The sequence below is a fragment of the Colossoma macropomum genome, unplaced genomic scaffold (assembly GCF_904425465.1).
Source record: "Colossoma macropomum unplaced genomic scaffold, Colossoma_macropomum, whole genome shotgun sequence".
NCBI classification, from domain to species: Eukaryota; Metazoa; Chordata; class Actinopteri; order Characiformes; family Serrasalmidae; genus Colossoma; species Colossoma macropomum.
The window spans coordinates 38,463,348-38,487,817 of NW_023494792.1; the positions used below are offsets into that span (position 1 = coordinate 38,463,348).

Consider the following 24,470-nt stretch of genomic DNA (forward strand, 5'->3'; position numbering starts at 1 on the left):
GATATGCAATAACACAAAATAACAGGGAAACCTGCAAAAATGCCCTGTAAAAAATTCCATTTACCTGTAAAATAAAACCATAGTTTTTATGAGCTTAGCATGTACAGGATGATGAAACATAAACCTGTGCACCGTTAGAGGAAATAAACTGGAACAGCAATTAATTTTATTTTTGTAGCACTAAAAGAAATTCTTTAAAATAGGGGTCAGAAGCCTACCTGGTGAATATTGCATTTATTTGCCAAGTTTTACAGAGTTTTACAAGTTTTGCATTTAAAAAAAAACTGTTATGAATGAAAGTATGACATTAAAAGTGTTATGTTTAAAAATAAAAATGAGACCTCTGCCACTTCGTCTTAATGATTCCACTGTATTTTTAAAATAAGTATATTTAAAATTAAAGGTTTTATTAATTAAATCAATATTTGGGATAATATTAATTACATAATGATGTGTAAATTTAGAGTTATTGTTGTTGTTGTTGTTGTTGACAACAATAACTTTTAAACAAAGCAATAGTATTCAACACTATATCTTTTTCACATTCACAAAATAATTGATAAGCATGTGATTGTATCACATATTTATCACTGATTTTATCACTGATCAGTATGTTAGATGAGGCACCAGAATGTAACTGCTACACCATTTAAGGTGGAATGGGTAATACAAATAAGTTACTGTTGAATAAGAAGTGATCTGCAACTTCTTGTTTCCAAGAACAGACTGTCAGTAAATAGACAGTAATTGTGCATTAAAACGTGCCGATGTGTTCTCTGTAGAGGATGTGTTAACTTTCAGAAAATCAATAAAACATGTCATTTGACCAGGGGTGCCCAAACTTTTGTATACGACTGTATGCATGTGTCTTACAAACCCTTAAGAGACAGATTTCTTTCGCGTTCTGTCCTATTTAATGTGTTTATTCAGCAGCCCAGCTGTGGGGCTTGTTCCTTATATGTCAAATATATTTAACCATAGATGATGCCTGTATTGACCAGCTGCAAACAGCTAAAATGCAGCTTAGAGTATAACTACAGGGGCAAGAGCAGGAGGTATGAAACCTCAGGCTTTAAAGAGACACAGACGAACAGATGTCCAGCCAACGTAACAGTGGCTGGCAGCAGGTCACTATGGGAAATGGTCAGTTTTACCACGCATCTACTGTATAAGCAGCGTAGCGTCACAGGCCTGTATGTGTACGGCATGGACAGCGTGCTGGTGTGCTGCACTCCGTCAGCGCTGCACCCTGTTGTGGCATCCTCTCCAGCTCCCTGAGGAGAAGTGCAGGCGTCTCCATGGTCCTGCCCTAACCATAGTGTGGCTAGCCTCTGCACCCAAAGTCGCCAGCGGTGTGGCACTGGACAAGCGCTTTCCAGTACAGGCGTGGGAACCTTCCCAGCACCTTCCCTCTAGCTGACCGCTTTGAGCGTTTTCGATTGCAGCTGCTTGTTGTTTTCCTCGGTAACCCATAACTGTGGTGGATGTTTTGCATGTTCAGGCCAGTAGAGCTTTAAATGCCCCTTGCTTTAACTATTCATAGGCTTTTTGAGAGTCTCATCTAAGAGACACTTATATTTAACTTCTTATCTACCATGTTCTCATATCCAAAACCTTGTATTTGTATAAAGCAGTGGTTTGTTAGAAGCTGTTTTTTATGCAGCAGGGGCGGTGCCACACCTCCAAAAGGGTACTAGTGGCAGTGACTGATATAAGACAGCTTGGTTATTGACGGACTGACTGACTGACTGAAACGTTTAGCTCCATATATAGCATGTCATCGCCGTAATACGACATGTCACAGCAAACCTTTTCATCAACAGTGTCAGTGTTGTTGGTTTTGTTCACTGGGCTCTGCTTAGATAGCTGCCTTTGCTAGCTTGCATCTCTGAGCAACATCATAGCTTGGCAAGCACGTATAAGAAATACTGCAACTGAGATTCACACATTCTCACATACTGTGTTAATACAAACTATGTGAGCAGTCTGAACACAGTCAAAAAGCTGGGGGCGGTATCGCCCCAGTGGTTTGAAAAGTGGTGGGTCAAATGTCAGTTTGTCCCCACTGTTCATGTTTATTAATTACACTCTGAGAATTCCAAAATGTTTCCATTTTTCAAAATGTCTGTATAATTAAAACATTAAGATGTAAAAAAAAGCCATTTAGAGAGATTTGAGCCTGGAGTGTTCACAATGCTGATGATAGGAACCAGATGGCTGAACTATTTAATGCCCATAAAAACAGGTTATTACATGCAATATGCTGCCTGATATCTGAGGCATTGTTGTATAATAGCTCTGAGATAAAGTTTTGGCCTGAAATGTTTTATTTTTAATTTTTTTAATCCATTCATGGTGGAGAGGTACGTGCAGAGTGTTTGAAGTGTTTGAAGTAGTACCAACAATTTTTAATACAAATAATTTTTTTTTTTGATTTACCAGTATTTTGCTTTTATGGACATTACAGATAAAAACTCAGAAGACATGTGTAGGCTCTTATTGGTAGTTTTAGATAGTAAACTAAAATGGCTAATTTTGTAGACATTGTGACCCCTGGTTCCTAGCAACACCACTGTAAAAAGTTGGTAAGTTCCTGTACAATGAACCATTTCACATTAAACCACTCCAAATCACTTTCTTTACATCCCAGCAACTGAATTATGCAGAATGTTTTGGAAAAATTGGTGAATTTCCCCTTTAAGGAGTTTTCTTGCCACTGTCTTCCTCGGATTACTCATTATGGGTCTGGTCCTGGAATTCTCAGCAAGCTGCTTTGAGACAGTGTCTGTTAAAACTGGACTGATGCTGGTGCCACAGCGCTACCTGGCCGTTTGACAACGTGCAACATTACATGCTCTGAATGTAACTCTGCCTTCAGATGATCTCATTATTGACTTAACTGGAGGCTGCCATTGTGTGCGTGTGTTTTTGCATGAGTAAGAGATGGATAGAGCGAGAGAGAGAGAGAGAGAGAGAGAGAAAGGGGGATAACTGTGGGATGAATCATCATACTTATCTACACAGAAATACCGTCCAGTCGCTCGTCTTTCCTATCTTAAACATGCCAAAGTAAAGCGGCAGTGACACGCGTCTCGCTTTGAAGTTCTCACTTTCCAAACTAAACTACACAATAGATTTCGCTCTTATCTTCTGCTCACTTCCACACCACTTTCCTCCAGTGCCGTCACGTAGCGAGCACAGCGGCTATCGGCTGGACGCAAGTGATCCGTGGGCCGCATTGATAGCGGTCTTTGAATCCCTGGAAACAAAAGAGAGACATGACTAAGAATTAAACTATTGGCTGATGTTATCTTCATCTGTGCTTCAGACAAGAGAACACAGTACTTTGTTTCTCTTTGCCTCTCACCCTTTCTGTCTGTTATTGTCTGTCTGAATCATTCTGTATTGTCTCTCTCTCTGTCTCTCTCTCTCTCTCTCTGTCTCTCTGTGTGTGTAGGAGAACCTCTATTTCAGGGAACTGGAAGGCTAACACAGGCTCTGCTATGCTGGAGCAGATTGCTATGACAGACAGGTGAATCTGAGCATGTGAAGAATAAATAATAAATCATTATGTTTATCTCATCATAATGTGGAAAGAATCTGCATATAACATAAACAAGCATGCATTTTAATAAACACTGCCTGTCAAAAGTGGACACCTAGCTTTTTTAAAAGTTGTCTGTGATTAGGCCTTCTCTGCAAGTCTCAAAGGCCCTGAGGGTTCCCCTCCGACAGAATCTTTTTGACTTGTCAGATATTCTTCAGAAGCTTTCTGAGCAGAAGCTTTTCAGAAGGCGAGGTGTTCTTTGACACTGTTGATGGGCATTATCAGTAAGCAAATAAATGAATAGTGATCCAAGGTAGATGAACTGACTGGCAGGTCAGTGATGTTAGTAATGAGCTCTGTTCTTTAGGTATCGTCTGTGGGTGGACTCGTGTGCTGAGATGTTTGGAGGTTTGGATATCTGCGCTGTGAAGGCCGTGCACGGTAAAGATGGCAAGGATTATATTATAGAGGTATGTTAACCATCGCCACTGCTTATTCCATATGAAAAACACAATAAAACGCTACCCAGGATGGTCCAAGGTCAGCAAAAAACCCTGCAGCATGTTCCAGTGTGCAGTTCACAGCTGTTTTTCTGCAGAGCTTTATAATTGTTTTGTCTGTACATAAGCACTTTGACATTCATCCCCTCAGTTAAGCCAAAACAAACTAGCAAAGTGGCACTGAGTCCGTGAGTTTAGTGTGTTTGTGACTGAAGCTAGACTTCCTGATGTGCTATTAGTTGGGTGGATCGTGTCCGTTCCAAACACAGAATTAGAGTTCAAAGCAACTAGGCGAACAAAAGCAGTACAGTGGAAATCCATCCCCATCTCCAGCAGCATACATGTTTTCAGATAGAGTCTGAGCTGGAGCTGCTGATGACGTGATGCTTTGTTGATCCCATGATCCAATAGTTTACATCACAAGACAGACTCTGGCAGATAACTAGAAAAGAAAACTACTAATACCAGCAAAATACCAAGAAGTATGGATAAAGGTAGCCTTCTCAAATGTTAAGTTGTTTTCAAGAATTCATTTTTTCCATGTATTCCATTATTAAAAGTAACATATTATTTAGTGGGCATGTGCGGCTAGGACACCGAGTCTTTGCTTAAGCTCAGACCAGCTGGCTGCTTTTAAAACCACCTCATACTTCACTGCAAAAAGAGCTGATTACACTGAAGAGATGCGAGAAGAAAGTCAAGTATTTAAAAATAACTGAAAGGTTAGTCAATATACATCAGATCCAGATTACTTATTAGATGTACAGTGAAGCCACAAAGCAGAAATCAGCTAATGGTACTACAGTAGTGAAGGTAGTGATAAATGTTTGGGGTTTTGGGGAAATGATTTTTCACCTTTAGCATGGAATAAGCATGGATTTGTCAAATTTTCATTGTTTTTCAAGTTTTATATTTAATTAGACCCGAAGTCTGATTAAACCCCCTCAAGAGAAGGCCCATACTCAACATTTGTTTCCACAAACAGGGGTTATTCAACTGTAATGACTACTTTCTAACCTCCGTTTATCCCTTACTCATTTAAGCTGATGTCAGAGATTTAGGCAGAAGAAATGTTTAACCTGTTTAAATGGGACAGTGTGCTTACAGACACAGAGAAGCCTTTGACAGCTGTAGATTGAACAGGCAGTCATTTATAAATATGCTCATTGGTGGGGATGTGCATAGGCATGCTAGTACTCGGTCAACCATTTGAAGTTCCACTTTTCGAATACTGAAAACACTATTTGAGTGTTTGTCATGTTTCATAACAGGACGACAGAAAATATACAGGCTAACAATACAATAAAATGCTGATTTTATGTTTTAATGTTTTAACAGGACTGTAAAATGTGACCGTTTTGCTCATATTTGCAAATTAACTGGTGTATTATACCAGGAAATGAGTTTCTTAACATGAGCATGTTTAATAGCTAAGGACATGACTGAGAAGGTAAAGGTAGCACAAATGGCTTTGGAGCGACTTTTTCACTAACTAGGCTAACTGCTCTGGCTGGTGTTATCTCACATCGTCCACTGAGGAGAAAATACGTCATACAGATGATGAGTCCACATCAGTGTCCAACATTGTACTGGTTGGCTGTAGTGTTACCACTTACCTCTTAGACGCAGCCTCTGTCACTTATCTGACATAAAAACCTACCCATTTCCTGGGGCAGTTATGTAATTCTAAAACATGTTTGCACAAATATTCCCCTGTGTACCGAAATGTTTAGCCTCCTAACGCTGGTGTTATCTCATACATAATAAGCAAACAGCCCTGCATTGGTTTTAAAAGTGTTTTTTCTTATATGTTTGTTTGTTTTATTTTCTGCCTTATTGTGGATAGCTGAATATACGTTCATTAACCATTACAGATAGTTCAACATCAAAATTAGTCAGAATGCATATCCCTTGTCAATGATTGTGATATCACAACTATGGTGAATTCAACATGAGCTGTTCATGTAACTTAGTTTCCATATATGGACCGTATGGAGAGAGGCGTGAATGGTGCTTTTTGAAACTTCAGTAATGTTTACATACTACATCATCCTTTTTTCATACATTATAGCCTTTTAAAAGAGAATTCCACTGATTTCTCAATATTTTTGTGTAAACAGAGTCAGAGTGGTTTGGTGTGACCTGCTTCATTCTAGACAAACTTAATGCATCCGAAAAGTTAACAGTGGTGGTAATAGGAACCAGACATCTGAACAGTTTCATTCTGCTAAAAGCAACCTCATTGAAAGTTATTACACAAAATGGTTGTAAATGCCTGAAACATTGTTTTATGATGGGTTTTACAGAGGATTTTAGTCTAAAATGTATTTTTTTAAATCCTGAAATTAAAAAATGTAAATGTTATTTATTAATTCATTGCAAATTATCACTATTTAACCATTATCTACATTACATACAAAAACTCAGACGCATATAAGTTGTGTCAGATAGTATATCAAATGGCTGCGTTTGTGCTGTAAACATTGTGAACACTTGTTCCTCTCATCACACTGTGAATTTAAGGTACGTTTCTCCATAATCAGCCATTTGACATCAAAACACTCTGAATGCTTTTCTTTGCATCTCAACTACTGAACTATGCAGAACATCTTCATCTTCATTCCTAAAGATGAGAGAGTCTATGACCATTAAAATACCTTTTGAGAGTCAGGTGAGTCTGCAAGTCTAAGTAATAAAGACTTTTTGGGTAAACTTAGTTCAGTGAAAATGTGTTGGAAGCCACAGGAGTGCAAGGTGGTCAGTGGTGATTGACCAATGTACGTTCCACTCTCAAACCAGTTGAAAGTACAGATGGACACAGACAGTGCTGCAATAACAGCAGCAGTGGCAGCAGTTGTTCCAGAAGAGGTCTAAAAGTCTACAAATGAAAGTATGGAGGCCAGAGAAAACACAGCTGGTACAATTTTGAAAGAGCTGAAATATGAAAAAAACCTTTTTCAAGGAGACTTGGTCAGATGTACTTTGTCCTTAAGCCATTCCCCTTAATAGCAATGGGAGATAATGGAGCAGATGGGCTGTTCATGGTGTGCTTACTTTGAATATTTGATGCTTGGCCAACAAATAATATTCAAATTAGTTATGCTGAAGTCATAGCATGACTTTCCAATTGCGATTTTAAATGAGTATTTAATTAGTCATTAGAACAAAATGCTAAAGGACTTCTGTTGACTTTATTTTGGATAACTTTAGCTTATCACAGTGTGCTGATATTTTGATTATCACAGTGTGCCTGCTCTAGTAAGAGTCCAGAAGTTTCATGGAGCTGTTGAGATCACTCTCAGAGTTTAATCCTTCTCCAAACACTCTTGAATGGAATGCTGAAATGCAGGGCATTCTGAGGTGAGCACTGAAATAGTCGCGTTAATGATGGCGTATATTTGTGACCTTGTGGGTAGTGCGTGTGTGCCAGGAAGAAAAATGGCCGCATGCTGTGTATATAAGCACAGTGTTGAGAGCACCGTTACTCTGTCTTCTTTCCTTTCTCCATCCACCCTGTAGATGTTCAACTACAAGATGTTCATGTAATTTAGATTACCTAATGCTAGTAGCATGTTGGCAGCAATTCTACCATTGAAGTCCTGCTGTGCTCTTAAAGGTACCGAAAGCAAAGAGCATTAGAGCTAGGCCTTCAGTTCTGGCCATACATGTCTAAACTCTGCCCATAAAACAGGAAAAACACCTCTACAGTGATACAACTCGGAAAAAATGGAAAAATAAACCAAATCTATAGTAATGCAACATGTCAAAAAATGAAAGAAAATCTCTGCAATAATGCTACGTATCAAAAAAAGAGAAAAACACCCACACAACAATACTAATTTCCACCTCTATGGGGTTTCTAATATTATGTTAGTGCTAAACTAACAGTGGTAAACTAAACTAATATTTTGACTGTAAATAAAACACAACATTTGAGGCTTGTGAAAATATTCTATATGTTTTATTTGAATCCTGACGCAGACAGTAATACATGATTGCTATCCAAAAAATATTTATTTATTTATTTATTTATTTATCATTAGAGCACAGCAACTGTCATTGTGCTGAATGAACTAAAAGAAATGCTCCAAAGTTGTATTGAATAAAATCTCTTCACATTAACTTACATTAAAAGTAAAGAAAGCTTTTGCCTTTTCCTGTATAGTCAGTTTGGAGAGCTGCTACTGCTTTCGATTTCTAACAACTGACTGAGACCTGGTTAGGCTACCACACATATTCACAGTCAGTGATGTACAAAGGACTTCCAGAGAGCCACTGACTGGAGATCAAAACATGATTGACTGATCCCTCGGTCAGTTCCCAATGATATTGGTCGTTATCTGAGATGTGAAGCCTTCAGTTCAGTTCCTGAAGTCCTAATCAATGGCAGAGCCTGCTTGCCTATAACTACCTAGATACTATGGGAAATTAAAATGACTGGACAATTTTGCCTTGGGCATTTCATGAATTTAACCCTTTTATTTCCCACCAAAACTTAACAATGCATCAAGGGCATTACTCTAATACTAGCAGAATTTAAATACAAGAATCGTGAAGATTCTATCCATGAGCTAAAAATTAGACATGTTCTCAGAAATCATTAAGCCTCTGATTAGGTGAATAGTTTTGTTTTGCCTTTCTCAAAATCTGGCCTCAGCTTCATCACGTCCTCGACATTGAGGAATTGTTTGCCATTCCACATTTTAAAGTTGTTAAGCGACAAGGTCTACGGAAGGAAACCAGGCACAATATAAGCTATAAACCATCTCTGGTCCACAGATAATCTGAAGGGCAGACGACTGAAGTCATTCAGGTGCTGTGTGTAAGGAAAACACTCCCCCCTACTACTGAGAGTGTGCTATCCTGTCCTGCTGCACTGAAACCTCTCATCAAGGTTATTTATAGCTGAACAGTAATGCCTGCATCGTGGGACACATCTGTTTAGACAGGCAGATAATTGTCCATTTACTGTTGTTGTAGTGATCTCATGAAGACCAGATCAGATGCTTGGACTCTCCTACTAATACACACACTCACACATATACACGTTCCCTTTGCAGGCGGTCCAGCAGAGATAAGGACCTTTACGCTGAAATGACGTAATGGCTTTAGACTCCTCAGTGTGGTCCGTTCTAACTCTCTCTTTTTATAACAGTCAAGACTCATGTTTCCTGCAGACCACTCCAGCTTATCTTCTCTCAGGATCAGAGTGTGTGGGAATTTATTAGTAGAATAAGTGATCATATATATATTTATAAATATATACATCACTTCTTTGTCTTTAACATTTAACACCACATAAATGATGGCTTCACTCTTGTGTAAGATTTGCTAATGTGTGGGTTCTTTTCATCTGAATCTCCCACTGTCCCATGGTTCTCTGTTTATTATGAGCTCATGACATGCTCTGTCCTGCATTCCATTTTAGTGAAGTTTCTAGTGAATACATTAAATCAGCTGTGGTTAATGAAATGTAAGATTGTAATGTACGATTGATCATTATCTGCCTCTAGGCGTGACACAAGCGTTTTGATTTGAACACATTTTTTTTACACATGCACTGTACAGTAGGGCTGAATGATTTAGAATAAATATCTAATTGTGTCGATCTAATTTTCTAATGTCTCATTTTCTGACAAATATTGCAATTACAATTTAAAAGCCATTATTTTCTATAATTCAGGCTCCAGGCCTTTTTGTCATGAAGACCAGCACATCCATTTTCTGAATGCTGAATGTGCCAGACTGCCACCTGGTTTAGTACCTGTTACTATTAATTTGATATGAGTGTAAAGAGTTTAAAAAATCTGAATTTATAATATACTGTGTAAGTGTGGAGAGAACACTAAACTATGCAGAACTGCACTCCTGCTCTGTGATAATAAACTGACCTTTTAAACTCTGTTAATATTACAGTTGTTGCATCACTGCAGAGAGAATACTGCCCAGAAATGTCCTTATTTAGGTGTTAAGAGTCTCAGCAGCAATTTGCACCCCAGCTAACCCGGAATCCCGTCAGAGCTTCACTTTCATTCTGAAACTCCGGACATGACAGGAAGCCTCTTTCTCCGGGGAGTGTGTGACGCAGCACATTCCACGTCTAAACTGTTCCTCAACAGGAGGCAATTACCTAGATGAGGCCATAACCCAGGAATGCGATGCTTCCACGAGCATTACACACACACACATGCGTCTCAAATACACACCATTACTGGGTGAAATTTCTGAGAGAACTCTGCCATACTGTCACGCTTAATTTCGTGTCAATGAAAATAAAACTCAGTGACATCTCCAAAAACAAGACTTCCATGTGAAATGAACATGTATGTTTTGCATTTTAGGGATGTGTTTTTCAGTTTAAGCAGCCCTTAAGCATAAAATCTTACACACTTTCCTCCTTGTATTGTTTTTAGCTGCAAATGTAGTCGGTCAGCCAAGATTCGTTCGTTGTCTGATGTGAAGGTCAAAGTAGCTAAAAAAAAAAGAAGTTATAATTTATTTCTTTTATTTAGACGTATTAACCTGCATCTGGTTAATAAATGATTGATGGGGGAGAGCCATCCTAGCCATCCAAGGCATGAGAGGCTAATTATGTTGTCTCATGCTCTCGGCCACGGATGGCTGTGGCAACACTGGAGATTTAGGTATGCAGTTTATATGATGATAAAGCTTCCATTACCTGTTAGTTACATTGGCCTCATAGCTCTAACATGGTTATATGCTTGCATTTCTTGGCTACATTAATCTCCCTGCTGGAAAAACAGCTTAGACCGGAACAAATTCCATGCTGGTCTAAGCTGGTTTATGCTGGTCTAGTGCAGGTCTGGTGCTGGTTTAGCTAGTCAGCCAGCATGGTTATGATGGTTGATCAGCATATCAGCCTTAAAAAACAAAACAAAACATATGCTGATTTTGCTGGTTACCAGATGTGCTGGTCTGTGCTGGTTTTTGTAGCAGGGCTCAAAGCTGTAACATGGTTATATGTGTCTGTATGGGTCTGACTTGTTAGGTACATTAGCCTCATAACTCTAATGTGGTTGTGCACTTACGTTATATTAGCCACATAGTTTTAGAGCAAATCTATAGAAACAAAGTTCAGACACCAAACAGGTCTCGACTGATCGACTACATTTGGGGTAAGAGGACCACACTAAAGACAAGGAAAGACAACAAACCATAGACAGAGTAGGCATGTTGACAAGGTACAAAGGCTAGTGAATGTACTTTTTTGCTTTGTGTCTGTTTCTGTCCTGATCTTAGATTTATTGGCAACTAAACAATAACAATCTCCTAGTTGTCTTATTCGCTACCTTACTGCCTCATTGTCCTCCTTTATGAAGTCATAGAAACCATCTGGCCTCCTCAGCCTGACTTAGCTGTGTTGCGTATGTCTCCATTTAAATGTCAGCGAGACGGCAAAAAGAACATTGCGCTCAGCGGTCTAAAAGAAAACAGCCCTGACCACCTCGCGTCCACCATCCAACAGAATGATCTAACGTTGTCATCTGCTGAATCACTCTGAGGCGGTAAATTACATGCAGGGGGTGTGCCCAGGCACCAGGCTTGGAAACCACTGGTGTTTGAAGTGAGGGGCGTGGGCTGTGGCTTCCAGGCCTCAGGGGCTGCTGGGTAACTGTGGTTGTTTTGAGTAACAAGCTGTAACTCCCTCCTGAAAGGCCAGTCAGGACAGCCTCTGTGTTGCTGCCTCTTCTCCTCCCATCTCTCCCTCCCTTCTGTCCCCCTCGTGCTCTCGGCTCCTTCTGGCTCTTTTCCCATCCCTGAGCCATGTTTACACCGCAGAACCACACACATGTGAGCGGCTGGCCCAGGCACATGAGCCTTCCACTGCACATGCACAGTGATGGAACAGGGCCTAATATACCCAATTCAACACAACTCAAAGAAGCTTTACTGGCATGACCATAGTAACGACATCAGTGAGACTACAGAGACTTTTCACTACAATACAGTCTTTTTCACTGCCTGTGAGTATAGAAAAGACTCACAAGCCTCTTCTCACAGGCTTGTCTCTGAAAAAGGTTTTGAGGTAGTATTGAAACCACAGGCACAGCTACCACATTTTCATTAGGTAATGTTAGCTAACTTGCAAAGGCGAGTTTGTTCTTCCAGCTAAGCTAACAAGTTAGCTAGCTAGCTACTTTGTATCATATTATTGGAGACTTGTGTTAGCTAGGGATGTGCATGTCCACTAATTTTGATATTCAAGTACTCATAAAGGTTTCAGGCACAAACCGGACACGTTTTGCACATGTGCTATGTACGAAACTGGCGATTGAGTCTGACCTCATTTAATGTGCCATCTATATGGAAAAATGTTAAATGCGCTTCTCTACTTCAGTGGTTTTCAGATTGGTCCTCAGGGCCCCCTAGAGAGTCTACATTTCTGCTCTGTACCTATGTGTTGCAAGTTAGGTTGGAGCAAAAATCTTGATTGGCGTCCCTGAGGACTGGTTTATAAACAACTGCGCTACATAAATATACGTTTAAGGGAAGATCACGCAAAACATGGATGCAGATATTGGAAGTGTGGATGATGACATTGCTTATGTCCATTCAATTTCCATTCATGTTTTGGCAACTTGCCACAGGCAGTTTTGCATTAAATTTTCCCCACCTTCTGAAATTGTCTCAAAACCTTGTTGCTAGGAGATGTCTTTTAACAATGGCAGCATCTAGATAAGGGCACTCTTTCAACAGAATGAAAATATTTGCACTGTCACAGATGACGTACAGTCCCATGTGCAGTTTGTGTGATTAGCTAGAAAAGGCACGATGCAAGCATACTTTGTGGCTTCCTCAAGTCACGTACATCTGGGCCTCTTTCCACTGTTGACCTGTCCCTGGTTATGTCATGGCTTTTAAAGCAGAACCCTATAGGAGAGCAGAGAAGGAAGGGGTGTCAAAAGGTCATTTGCATCACCCTTCAAATAACGACATTGCAAAGATGTCAGTATACACGCATAGGTATCCACACACATGCACTCTTACAAGACTATGTACTTTAACTTCATATATTTAAAACTAGTGCTGTTACTTTCTGCAATGTTTACAATGTCCTGACCCAGTTTCCCTTGTAAACAGTTTCTCTCTTTCACAGGGTTTATCAAATGTAGAGATGCTTTCTTTGAATGCAATGAAGTACATGCCTTGGATATGCTTGAACCTTTGACAGTAAAGCAGAAAATGCATCTTTCTCGTCTCACAGTGACCACGTGACCTTTCTTGGCTGGGCAGCCAGATTTTTCTCTGTCAGCTCCTCTCTATGGCTAGGTTGTGGTCACTCTCTCTTCTCTTACTCGCTCTCATTCTTTCCACCACCCGTGTCTCCCTCTTCGCCCCTTCTCTCTCCTCATTTGTTTTGGTGCCCATGTCAAGTGGCGCAGCTTTTTCCCAGTTTGAACACGTCTCTAGTGGCCCAATGCAGCGCCTCCAAACCTCAGCCCCAGACACGCGCATGATTCATACCGTTGTGGCACACACTTTACAGCCAGCCTCTTGTTGACGAGCCCTTCTGATTTAAGACTTTCCGACCGTAACATTCAGCGTTGCAGCGTCCTCGTCATGACATTCCCTCAAAACACCCAAACAACTCCAAGGTTCTCTCCCCTGGTTTTCTTTTATACGCCAATGAAGAGCAGGAGACAGGCTAGTTAAAGTCATCAGCATTAGTGTCAGTTCTCTAATATGGCCTTGAGGGCTTTACAGCAAGAGTTTCTCAAGGTTTGTTTGTCACATTAATGTTATAAATGGTGTTACAGAGTCACCTCAGCACTTCGGGCGTATTAAGTTCATCCAGTGTGGATGAAACACAACGAGAAGCACAAATAACATGCACAACACTGTCACTGAGTGGACACCTACTTGTACTGCAGTCTCTGGTCCCTCTTGAAGCAATCAAAAAATTACCCCAAATGTAGCCACTCAGGCAAAACATGTTCGGAGGTTTACCTCTTTAGTTTACCACTAGAGCTATGAGGCTAATGTAGCTGACAAGTAATGGAAGCTTGGGCTTGTTACATAACATTGACATAATCATCCCATAAACATGTCATAAAAGAAAGCGTGTGCTATCATGACAGATCTTGTTCAGTCATGTTACTATTACCAGTAATTATCTTGATGATTGGCATAATGTTTGATATCATGACAACTTATGTCACAAGCAAATTTTTCCTTTGTGTATTCTAATTAACCGTCATGACGTCAAACATTATTGCACCTGTCACAACAATTGCCAGAATAAAACTGAACAAAGTCTGTCATGACAGCATTGAAATGTTTATGGCATGGTTATGGCAGTGTTATGTAGACCTGTGCCAGTAACAGAGTCATCTTATTTGAGTAACCATGTGGAAAATAACCAAGCTAACAAAACTGTGAAAGCTATTCAAAAATGCACACAATAAAGCTGGAGTCGGCTTCTTATTCGGTGCAGCAGTTACATTCAGGTGCCTCATATGTACAATGAATTTTAAAAAAGAAGCCGGTGAACATCATTTCACAGAATAATTTGTGGATATCCAGTTTACTACAATAAATGCAAACTTAATCAGGAAATGCCTTCAACTTTTGGAAATGTTTAATGAGCAGCTAACGAGTGGCACTGCAAATCTAAAAGCAACTACTTGAGCTGATAACTTGTTGAAGACATCTCACTGGGTCATCTAACGCTGCGTCCCAAACTACATACTTCTGTACCTTACCTACTCCACTAATGTTTTTTTCCACTGTTTTTTACATACTATTTAGTGTGGTAGGGTGCTGTTTGGAAAGAAGATGTAAGCTTTCATTTGTTATCACTACAGCAACAAATCAAATAAAATCAAGGCAAAACACTCAAATATACTTAGTTAATATGCTTTAAAAATGTCTTTTACTGCCTTTGCTGGTTTGGTTGTGTCTTTGTAGTTTCATAAAAATGAAACTGAGCTCAAGAATGAACTTGAAGTTGCCTACCAAAAAAATGGAGGCAGCTCGATTTTGTTACTTTATCGAATCACTGTGAATACTGCTTGCCTGCTATGGTTTGCATGAAATAAATAAATAAATAAATAAATAAATAAGCAAGCACTTTTAAACTGGTGGTAAATGAGTTTACCATCACTGGAAGCTGTTACTGCAGTAACTTGATTAACCATTCTAAGCTTGTGTGGTTTCTGACACTGTATGACTGTGTCAATCTGTTAACCATTAAAACATTACATGTGTTTCGTCTCTTCAGCATCTACTCACATTTGTCCGTTGTTTATATGGAAAAGGAACAGAGGATTGATTCATATCTTTCCAGATCCTGGGCCATTTTGTCCAGTAACTACAGTCTTTATGTAGATAAAATCTTTCCTTAATGATTAAACCACTTATTTGCTTTTTGTACTAACTCTGAAAAGACTACAGCCATTCATCTCCTGTCCCAGTATGCCAAAGTTAGGGGCAAGTCATTCTGAAACAGGAGCCAGTTTAGAACTTGAGTCTGTGTGTATGTTGGTGAATAGAACACTACATACTGCACCCTTATTCGTAGTGGTAGTGTATACTGTTTTCTTGGCTTAGTGCAGCATTGAGTGGGTGCAGAACCTTTCAGACAGACTACAGTATCACAGCCAGCAACCTCTACTTTCTACTTTCCAGACTTTGAAGAGTGCATATCATTGAAAACTAATTTTTTACTTCCATCCTTTTTTGCAATAAAAACAATGTTGAAGTTTCCCTCTGGTCTGTACAGTCCATATATGGAAACCAAGCTGCCAGAACAGCCTGTTTTGAAATCATTGTTTTTTGTGATGTCATGAAAAACCAAATCATTTACATATATCTACCTATTCAGTTTACAGCAGTGTAGCCCCATCCATTCCCACTCAAGTGTTTCAGTGTTTTTTTTTTTCATATCATGTAGAAACATTTTATGTTTTGATAAGTTTTTACCAACATTATAATTAATTACACACATACTGTTATTATATATATCTTTTGAAAGTTCACTGACTGCCTCAAATAACATGCTAATCTAAATTTATGGAGTTTTGTTTTGGCATACAAGACTAAAATTTGCATGCAGTTTGATTCTCTGGCCAAAAATGCTGACTACAAATGCTAATGCTAACATGTTTTTGAATTTGAACCCATTGTGATGTGTTCACATTCACTGCCATGTGATCATCATCTTTATTAGCAGCGTGTGGCTAACTACCTAGTGTGGCTGATAAGTAACCAATTAAATATCGCTCCCTCAGACATTTTATAAACACAGTGATGAATTTGGTCTTGGAGCATGTTTATTTTTATTATAACATTGACAAACATATAAAACTTTCTTTAAAAAAAATCTGTGGAATTCCCCTTTAAAGTCTCCTAAAAAGCCAGTGCAGTCTAACCAGGTTTCATCTGCAGGTGATGGACAGCTCCATGCCTCTGATTGGAGAACATGTGGAGGAAGACAGGCAGCTCATCACTGATCTGGTCCTCAGTAAAATGGCCTTTGCCCTGCTTGGCATCACCTCTCCACAGCCCTCCTCTGTTAAGGTGCCCGAGCAAATTCCCAACTCATTGCCTCATTAAACAGGAGTAATAAGTGGCTCATTCTCTATAGATTGTGTAAACCTTATACAGTACTGTGCAAATGTCAAGAGTCCACAGTCTTGAATTATTTAATTATTCATGGTTCAGTGTCAGCAAAAAGCAGGAAACATATGTTTAACAGAAAATTGCACAAAAGCCCCCAACACCAAGTATAAAATCAAATCTAGTAGTATTTAATTATTTAGGATTCAGAGAGGTTCTCTTGTTCAGCAGTTGGTGAGCGGCAGAGCTGTTTATGTTGTCCGTATCAGGGAAGTATCTGTGTAATTAGCGGGCGGCTAAATGAAATGAAAGATTATTAAATGACAGATAATTACATGAAGATTAAATGAATTGTCAGATGTTTTTATGTGCCCCCAACGTCATTTGGCCACAGTTTGGAAACCCTTGCGCTAATAAAAGCTGTTCACAAAGCCGTCACTGACATTGTGTTCTCCTTCAAACAGACATGAACATTCACACAAACAACTATTCAAACACAGTTTAGCTCCCCTTCAGATTTTTTACTTGTGAATGTAAAGTTGGAGTTAAAAAATGATTAAAAGATGTAGAGAAAATGGGACTCCTAACAAATGAGGAAGACGTAGTAGACCACCAAACCTGTCACCATCAGACGAACAGCACTCAAAGCTTTCATCTTTGAGAGAGGGGAGAAAATCAAGCTTCATTCTTGCTTCAGAGCTGTAAAAATATGTTTCTGTCTATCCTTCCACTGTGAAGGGACTCAGTGCTATGAGTCTGAAAGGATTTGTCAAGGAGAATAAAATTTGCACTAGAACACCAAAAACTGACATCTGTGTCAATGATGTTGAATAAGGTTTTATGGATTGATGAGTCTAAGTTTGTAATTCAGATAACTTCTACTGTTAGCAGAAAATCCAACCAACTGCTAACTTTAGAGGTGTGAAAAATATCCCTGCAGATTTCTTTGAAAAAAAAACAAATCTGATAAAAGCAAAGGGTGGAGACCGAAAAACTGTCATATATATTTGCTGAGGCTTGTGTGTAATTCTCTGTTAAATACATGTTTTCTGTGTTTTTTACTGACACTGAAAAATGAATAACTTGAATTTAATAGCTGTTTTAGCTGGAAATAAAATAAATGGAGGATCTTACTTTTGCATAGTACTGTACGTGACAGAAATAATATACAGTGTGATTCATCCTGAACACTTCCATATAGAACCATTAAACTGGTTTCTCTTTTTATCTGAAACAGACACAGCCCGCTCCACAAACAGCCCAGCCGAGGCGAGCTCAAGGTGAGTCAGCAGCTGTCCCGGTACTGTGTGACTGGCCTCCAGGTAACAGTATTGCCTGGAAACTGTGAATGCTCACTGACATGGAATTCTGGGAAAGGGGGGGCATGTTGTAAAGAGAGTTCCTTTGGGGGAAATAGTCATTTTCTTTTGGTGAATCTAAGGTACAAAAGTATGATGAGGCAGTATTTACTGATGTGAGTGACAGTTTCATTTTGACTTAAAACGAGAGATTTTAGTTTTTCTTTCCCTTTTTTCACCCAGACCCGGCATCACTGTTAAACTCGTGATGTTTTGCTTGTTAACCCCTTAAATGGCCAGGCCCACCGGCACGTTACGTCTGTAACCTAAGAATAGCTAAGCCAGTTTGCACTGAAGTCCCTGTAGTTACTGAATAATAAACCTTAGTATCTAATAAGCCTGAGATTTTAAGGGGTTAATAGTGGTGAAGTTGTTAGGCATGTGTATTAAAGTGTTTGTGTATCTGTGGCTTATAGGAGGTCCTCGCTCAGCCTCTGGTTCTCCATCTCAGTCTGCTCATGGTTCTCCGCAGCGAGCCCGCTCAGCTACCACCTCACCCAGTCAGGCCTTCCAGCCTGGCCCTATCCCAGCCTCCGGCTCTGCAGGAGCCTCTCAGAAACAAGCACCACTGCTCAAGTGAGTCACTTTACTTTGACAGGATACGGTTAAAATGGTACAAATCCAATTTTTGGTGAAAAAAATGTAAAATCGGATTTTAATATGTGCTCCTGGACCAGATATGTATCCGATACATTGTCATTGCAACCATAGGGAGACCAGATTAGAAAGATCAGATCAGAATAGATTTTTTTTCCATTTTCCATTTTTTTACATTCCAAAAATGTGAAACGTCATGGCAGATTGAATCTGAGCAAAAAATCATATATAAGCAATAAGGATTGTAATGTGCACACGTGGAAACTACGACCAGGTTTCTCTGTTTTCTAAAAACTGAAAAAATGAACTTGAGGGTGAAAAATGCCCAGATGTGGTTTTATTTTGATTTGACCCTAAAATTAAAGAACCAGTTTTTCCCTTTTTTGGTGAGCTCCTTAATAATTTGTTGAGCTCTGCTCTGATTTGCTGTCGAGGCACCGCAATGGCTCACACAGAAGCAACATGTCAGAATAGACACAGGCAAGAAAACAAAATGAACCTCCCTGTAAGTAAGCTAGGTCATCATGCTGTTTACTTAGCTTTGTTAGTTACTTGGCGCCTGCTCGTAGCTAACGTTACCTATACTAGCTACTTGCTTTTGATCGTCACAGCAACACAAAGTAAATTAAAGTTGTTAGCACACTATGAAACTTTCAATTTAAGATGATTTGGCTTCAACTGGCAAAAAGTGGATAAAATCACAAAGCATGGCTTCTGCTTACAGGTTGCTGTTGGGGTTGTGTTGCTAATAAAGTTGGACTCCATCTTGTTCAGACGTTGAACAAGGCCTGCACGATATTGTCCAAGGTTTGAGAAATGTGCAGAGCAAACTAACAGCTTTGAATAAAGTTATCCAGGATCTTGTTAAAGATGTGGGAGCTGAAGATGGCTTTATATTCGTCAGCTTGTCTTGCAAATTTTCCATTCCACCTAAATGGTGCTCGAGTTGCATTTTGGCTGGACAAGCTATAACATTTAAGGTGGAACAGAATATTCGATTAAGAAGCTGGCGAACCGGAAGCCAACTGCAGCTTCGTTTAAAAATGAACATCAGACATTCCCGTTTACAGCTCAGCTCCTCGGGAAGGGTATGAAAAGTGCCGACATCCCCTTCACAGCCTGGAATAGTACATCTCATACACATAGTCTGCCATTTTATTGCTGTTGCTCTGTTGTCATTTCATTCTTCACAGTACGTGCTGGGTGAGAGCCTGGGCTGGTATGTGTAAATTTGGGGGTGTAAATATTAATGAATCAAGAATGTTACATAACAGTTTAGGATTTTGGAAGTGGCCATTTCAAATACAAAACCTGCATTTGCAAAAAAGCAAGATAACCGTGTTTGAGGTTCACATATATCGGTTCCATGAACTAAACTCTTCTTATTCATCTTTGACAGTGTAAATACAGTTTTCCATTCTATGGCACCTTTAAGAGTCCAACTGATTTTTCAATTTCTGTATAATTCGGTGGTGAGACATATATTAACTCATTCATTGGTTTGATGTAAAATTCATAATTGTAGAGAAACTCACTGACTCTGATTTCTTTACAGTGGTGGTGATAGGAACCAGGAGTCATGATGTCTACGACTTAAATATAGGCATTTTATTTACTATCCTAAATGACCAGTGAACCTACACGTGTCGCCTTAGTTTTAAATGTAATGTTAAAACCAAAACTAAAATCTGAAATCTAAACAAAATCTAACAAAGTTTTAGGCCAAAATCTCATTGTATAAATTATCATAGAACAGTCTTCCAGGCATCAAACAGCATATTCCTAACCAAATTCCTGTTGTGTAATAATATTCTGTGAGGGAGCTTTTAAAGGCTTTAGACATCTGTTTCCTATCACCACTACTGTGAACAGTTCTGACTTGCTACATTTTTCTAAAATGGAGCATTTCACATCAGACCACAGAAAATCTGAGAAATCTGTGGAGTTCCCCTGATTCACTTACCTTAACTGAGCACTTATGTAAGAGGAATAAAACCCTGCAGCCACATCGGCTCTTTGCAGAGAAGAATGGACACTGCTGCTTTCCATGTTGAAGCTCAGTTCACTGTCACTTTCTTTCAGCAAATCACAGTCACTCACAAACACCTTCACGGAGACACTGAGGAGCAACCCCACAGATGATGAGGCCAAAGCCGAGACCATCCGCAGCCTCCGCCAGTCCTTCGCCAGCCTCTTCTCCGACTAATCCACGTACGTGCACACGCAGCGACCAGCACTTTTGGAATGATGATGTTCTGAAGGTCAGTAGATTCGGGGTGGAGCTTAAAGGAGAGGAAACAGACTGACCTTATGACTGTGTACTGTAGGCTAATGTTTATGTCACTGTTAGGATTATGGTTAGTTGTTTTTTAACCTATTTTTAAACTGAACCCCCTTAACCAGCCCTTTGATTTATGAGTCTGCAGACCCAGCAATCAGAGCCTGTGTTAGTGGATATAAACTCATTCCTCAGACAATATTCTAATATTTAACTTACCATAACCATAATTATTGAAAACATCCACATTCCTTGCCTTTCCAATTAATTTAAGCCAAATTTCTGTTAAAATAGTATACTTAGTAATCGAGTATAATTCAGACATATGTCTGTGAAATGATAGTATCACTACTGTACTGTTTATGACTGCACAGGATAAGAGATCTCTGTACAAATTACAGAGATGAGGGCATCTACTCTCTTAACATTTGTCACACCAAAAATACTTCACACGTAATAGCTTCCACTAGGCCTGGGCGATAGGGCGATGTAATGGGATATCATTGATAATCGAGAAGTAACCTGATGACGATTTTCCATGCTGCTGTCTTTCACAAAGATAAAACTACATTCTTTTCTTAGGGCATCTATAGCTAAATACTACAGATACTCAAGGACAATACCTCATTTTTGATCTGTAAAGTATGTGGACATGGCTTTGGAAATCACTCATTTAGATGCACTGTTAGCATGCAACTCACCATGAACCTACACCAGAAGGAGCTCGTGAATGCTCGTTTGCAGTAACAACTGTCAGAACTACAAGTGGAGTAGTTTTCAGAAGTTGCTGGGTTATTTGATAGTGTATTATCTAATATGTGATGTTTAATAAAACTTTTCATTAAAGCAGTTAATGCTTTAAAAAAGCATGCAAACTAAAAATAGAACAGAAAGTAAGTATAACCTGCAGCAGACCTTGTGTATTCGTTGGTGGTGGGGAGGTAATATAATAGATAATCGTTGGCTTTCGACTAGAAAATCTTGTGCTAATTATTTTTAGATACTGCCCAGGCTTTGTTTCCTCTGCTCACAAGTCAAAACATGTACTAACATTATTTAATCTTTTCATATGAATCATCTACCCAGCAAGCTGTTGTTCGGTTGTATTATGGATCTTAATATTGGGTATCATACATTTGATGTAGGTCAGTACGTATTGGTGTGATTTGGGCTGCAGAGAATAAAATTAAATGCTTCTTCGTGTGCCTCCGTTCTTAGGAAAAGCCACAAAATCTAATTTTCCTCAGAATATGATGGAATATTCACCAACATGTACATTCGTAATGGATAGATATATTAATATAAGCTATTTCTGTGATTCATTTAAACCGTAAAATGTTTTTAAAAATTTACTAACCGACTTGCATAGGACTAAAATCAAAAAGGTATTCTGCTAATAAATAAATTACCCAACTCCTCATGTAAAACTAATTGTTTCAAAATGGTACTTTAGTGTATACAGTGTGTTAAATGTTGCAAACAGCTCTAAACTAGTATTTCACTTTCTTGGTATGAAAACTTATTTGCAGTTCGTGGAAAAAGCCATTATTTATGATTAATTATTGCAGTTTATCATGCAGACAGGCTGATATAGTACCTATATCACGCAATATACCACAGTGGGAGTACGGGAATGCTTTTTTCCAAAACAGATCAGTCTTCCACTACAAATGAATCTTCCCTTTATAAATGAAGATGTACTTGACATTGTTTTTATTGTAAATACTATTCTCTTGTTTTTTGGGCATTTTATATGTTTAATTTTCTTTGCTGGGAATCTCAGACAGTGACGTGACATTCAAGGAAAGAATTATGAAAGATTAATAACAGCGAAAAATAATAATTATAATATTTAATTAATTAAAGAAAAAAGTAGAAAGGTAATAGTAACCTAGGGGTCACGCCTGAAAGCCATCAGTTCATTTACGTATTATATGTTTTAACAGAATGAAGCAAAAGGATTATAGTTACCTGTGATTCTAGGTGTCATATTTGCCTTATTGTTTTGTTGAAGTTTAGTATTGTGCAATATAAAAAAGTATTTGTGATCATGAATTATGATTTTGCCTGTGATGAGTAGCTGAGTTTATTTCAAATTCCTAATTAAATGGACCAAATTCTGTGTTTAAGAGAAAAGTAAAACTTAGCAGTGATGCTACAGATTTTTATCTTTGTAATGCGAGAATGCCTAATGTCAGTGTGCTCAGTCGGTTTCCTCTGTCACTTCCATGCACGTTATTAAGTGCGATGAAAAGCCATAAAGTAGAAATGAGGAATGGTTTTTGTGATTGGAGGTTCTCCTCTCATCTGTATCAATCTGTTCATATATATAAGCATTCAGCAACTTCAGACATACATAGCTAAGTTTCCTTTCTTATATAACTGATAACAGCATAATAGATATGTTGAGATGTACATAATGTGTAGAGTTTTGACAAGTTCATGGAACTCTCCCAGTAAATTAATGTACTAAGTAATGAACTCAACCTCTGTTAAAGGAACAGTCCAACGCTTTTTAATCTAATCTCTATGCTACACATCTGTAGCATACAGTCGATTAGCACAGACTGTATTTTTCCTGCACTTAGAAAATCAAAGAAACTCACTCACTCAAAATACACTTACAAAGAAGCCCATAGGAAGGGGCTGCATCACCTGTCCATTGACATCAGTTATAAAAGTGTTCCAGGTCAACATGTCCTAAATGTGTTAATCAGTCATGTACAAGTGTGGCATATAGAAATTAGATTTAAAACCATGGGATTATTCCTTTAAGGTAGTCAAATTGAATAACATTTATTTATTTATTTATTTATTTATTTATTTATTTATTTATTTGTTTGCAGTTGTATGTAAAAGTTTGGGCACCCAAGTGATAAAGTTAAGTGAAATAAAAAAAAAAGAACACAACCTCTGCAGGAAGCAATTTTTTTTTAAAATAACATTTTTCTGCAAATGTTTATGCACACCAATTTAATATTTGATCAAGTTTAAAAATAGGAAAAAATAAAATAGTAATTGTGGCTGTACTAAAGATTGGATGCGCTGCAAAAATGGCTCGTCAGTTCAACCTAAAAAAATTACTTAATGTAGTAACATGCAACTAGTTTTACTCAACTCAGAAAGTCAATTTGATTGAAAGAATCCTACATTCAAAGTATTTATTTAGGTAGAATAGAACTATTTAATTTACTTGGTACCACATAAATAATTTTTTTTAGGTTTAATTGTTAAGTCATTTTTTTACAGTTTGGCAGCCGCACAAACTCAAAGCATAATAGATCCGCCCCAACAGTTTTTTAATTAAATGCTGTTTTTTGTCCAAACCTATTATTAGTGATTGTGGTCAAGGATGAGGTTGCAGGTACAGTTTATGACTTTTGATGACTATTCTATGCAGATCATGTTTGTGCAATGATTCTGCACAGTAGAAACGGTGCACCACCACTCCTGTGTAAGCTAAATCGTCCTGCAGGTCCTTTGGCCCTTTTATCTGAGAGATTTCTTGGTCTTCCAGGTCTTGCTTTAATTTCCACTATGATATCTTTTTTAGCCTTCCCTTCTCTGTAAGCCAGCGGCTTAGAGAAGCTCATAATTGAGTGTTGAAAGTT

At 38.6% G+C, this 24,470-nt stretch overlaps 1 protein-coding gene across 1 annotated transcript in view; it reads left to right on the plus strand.

The window, feature by feature from the left end:
• The window catches only part of syn3 (synapsin III), a 141,223-nt gene extending 120,134 nt beyond the window's left edge, over positions 1 to 21,089 (plus strand). The window contains exons 9-14 of the mRNA XM_036577108.1: positions 3,458 to 3,532; positions 3,915 to 4,017; positions 16,456 to 16,587; positions 17,864 to 17,906; positions 18,401 to 18,560; positions 20,664 to 21,089. Of these exons, the coding sequence (XP_036433001.1) occupies positions 3,458 to 3,532; positions 3,915 to 4,017; positions 16,456 to 16,587; positions 17,864 to 17,906; positions 18,401 to 18,560; positions 20,664 to 20,787 (637 nt within the window). The 3' untranslated portion in view covers positions 20,788 to 21,089. The remainder of the gene's footprint in view (positions 1 to 3,457; positions 3,533 to 3,914; positions 4,018 to 16,455; positions 16,588 to 17,863; positions 17,907 to 18,400; positions 18,561 to 20,663) is intronic.
• The last annotated feature ends 3,381 nt before the right edge of the window (positions 21,090 to 24,470 follow it).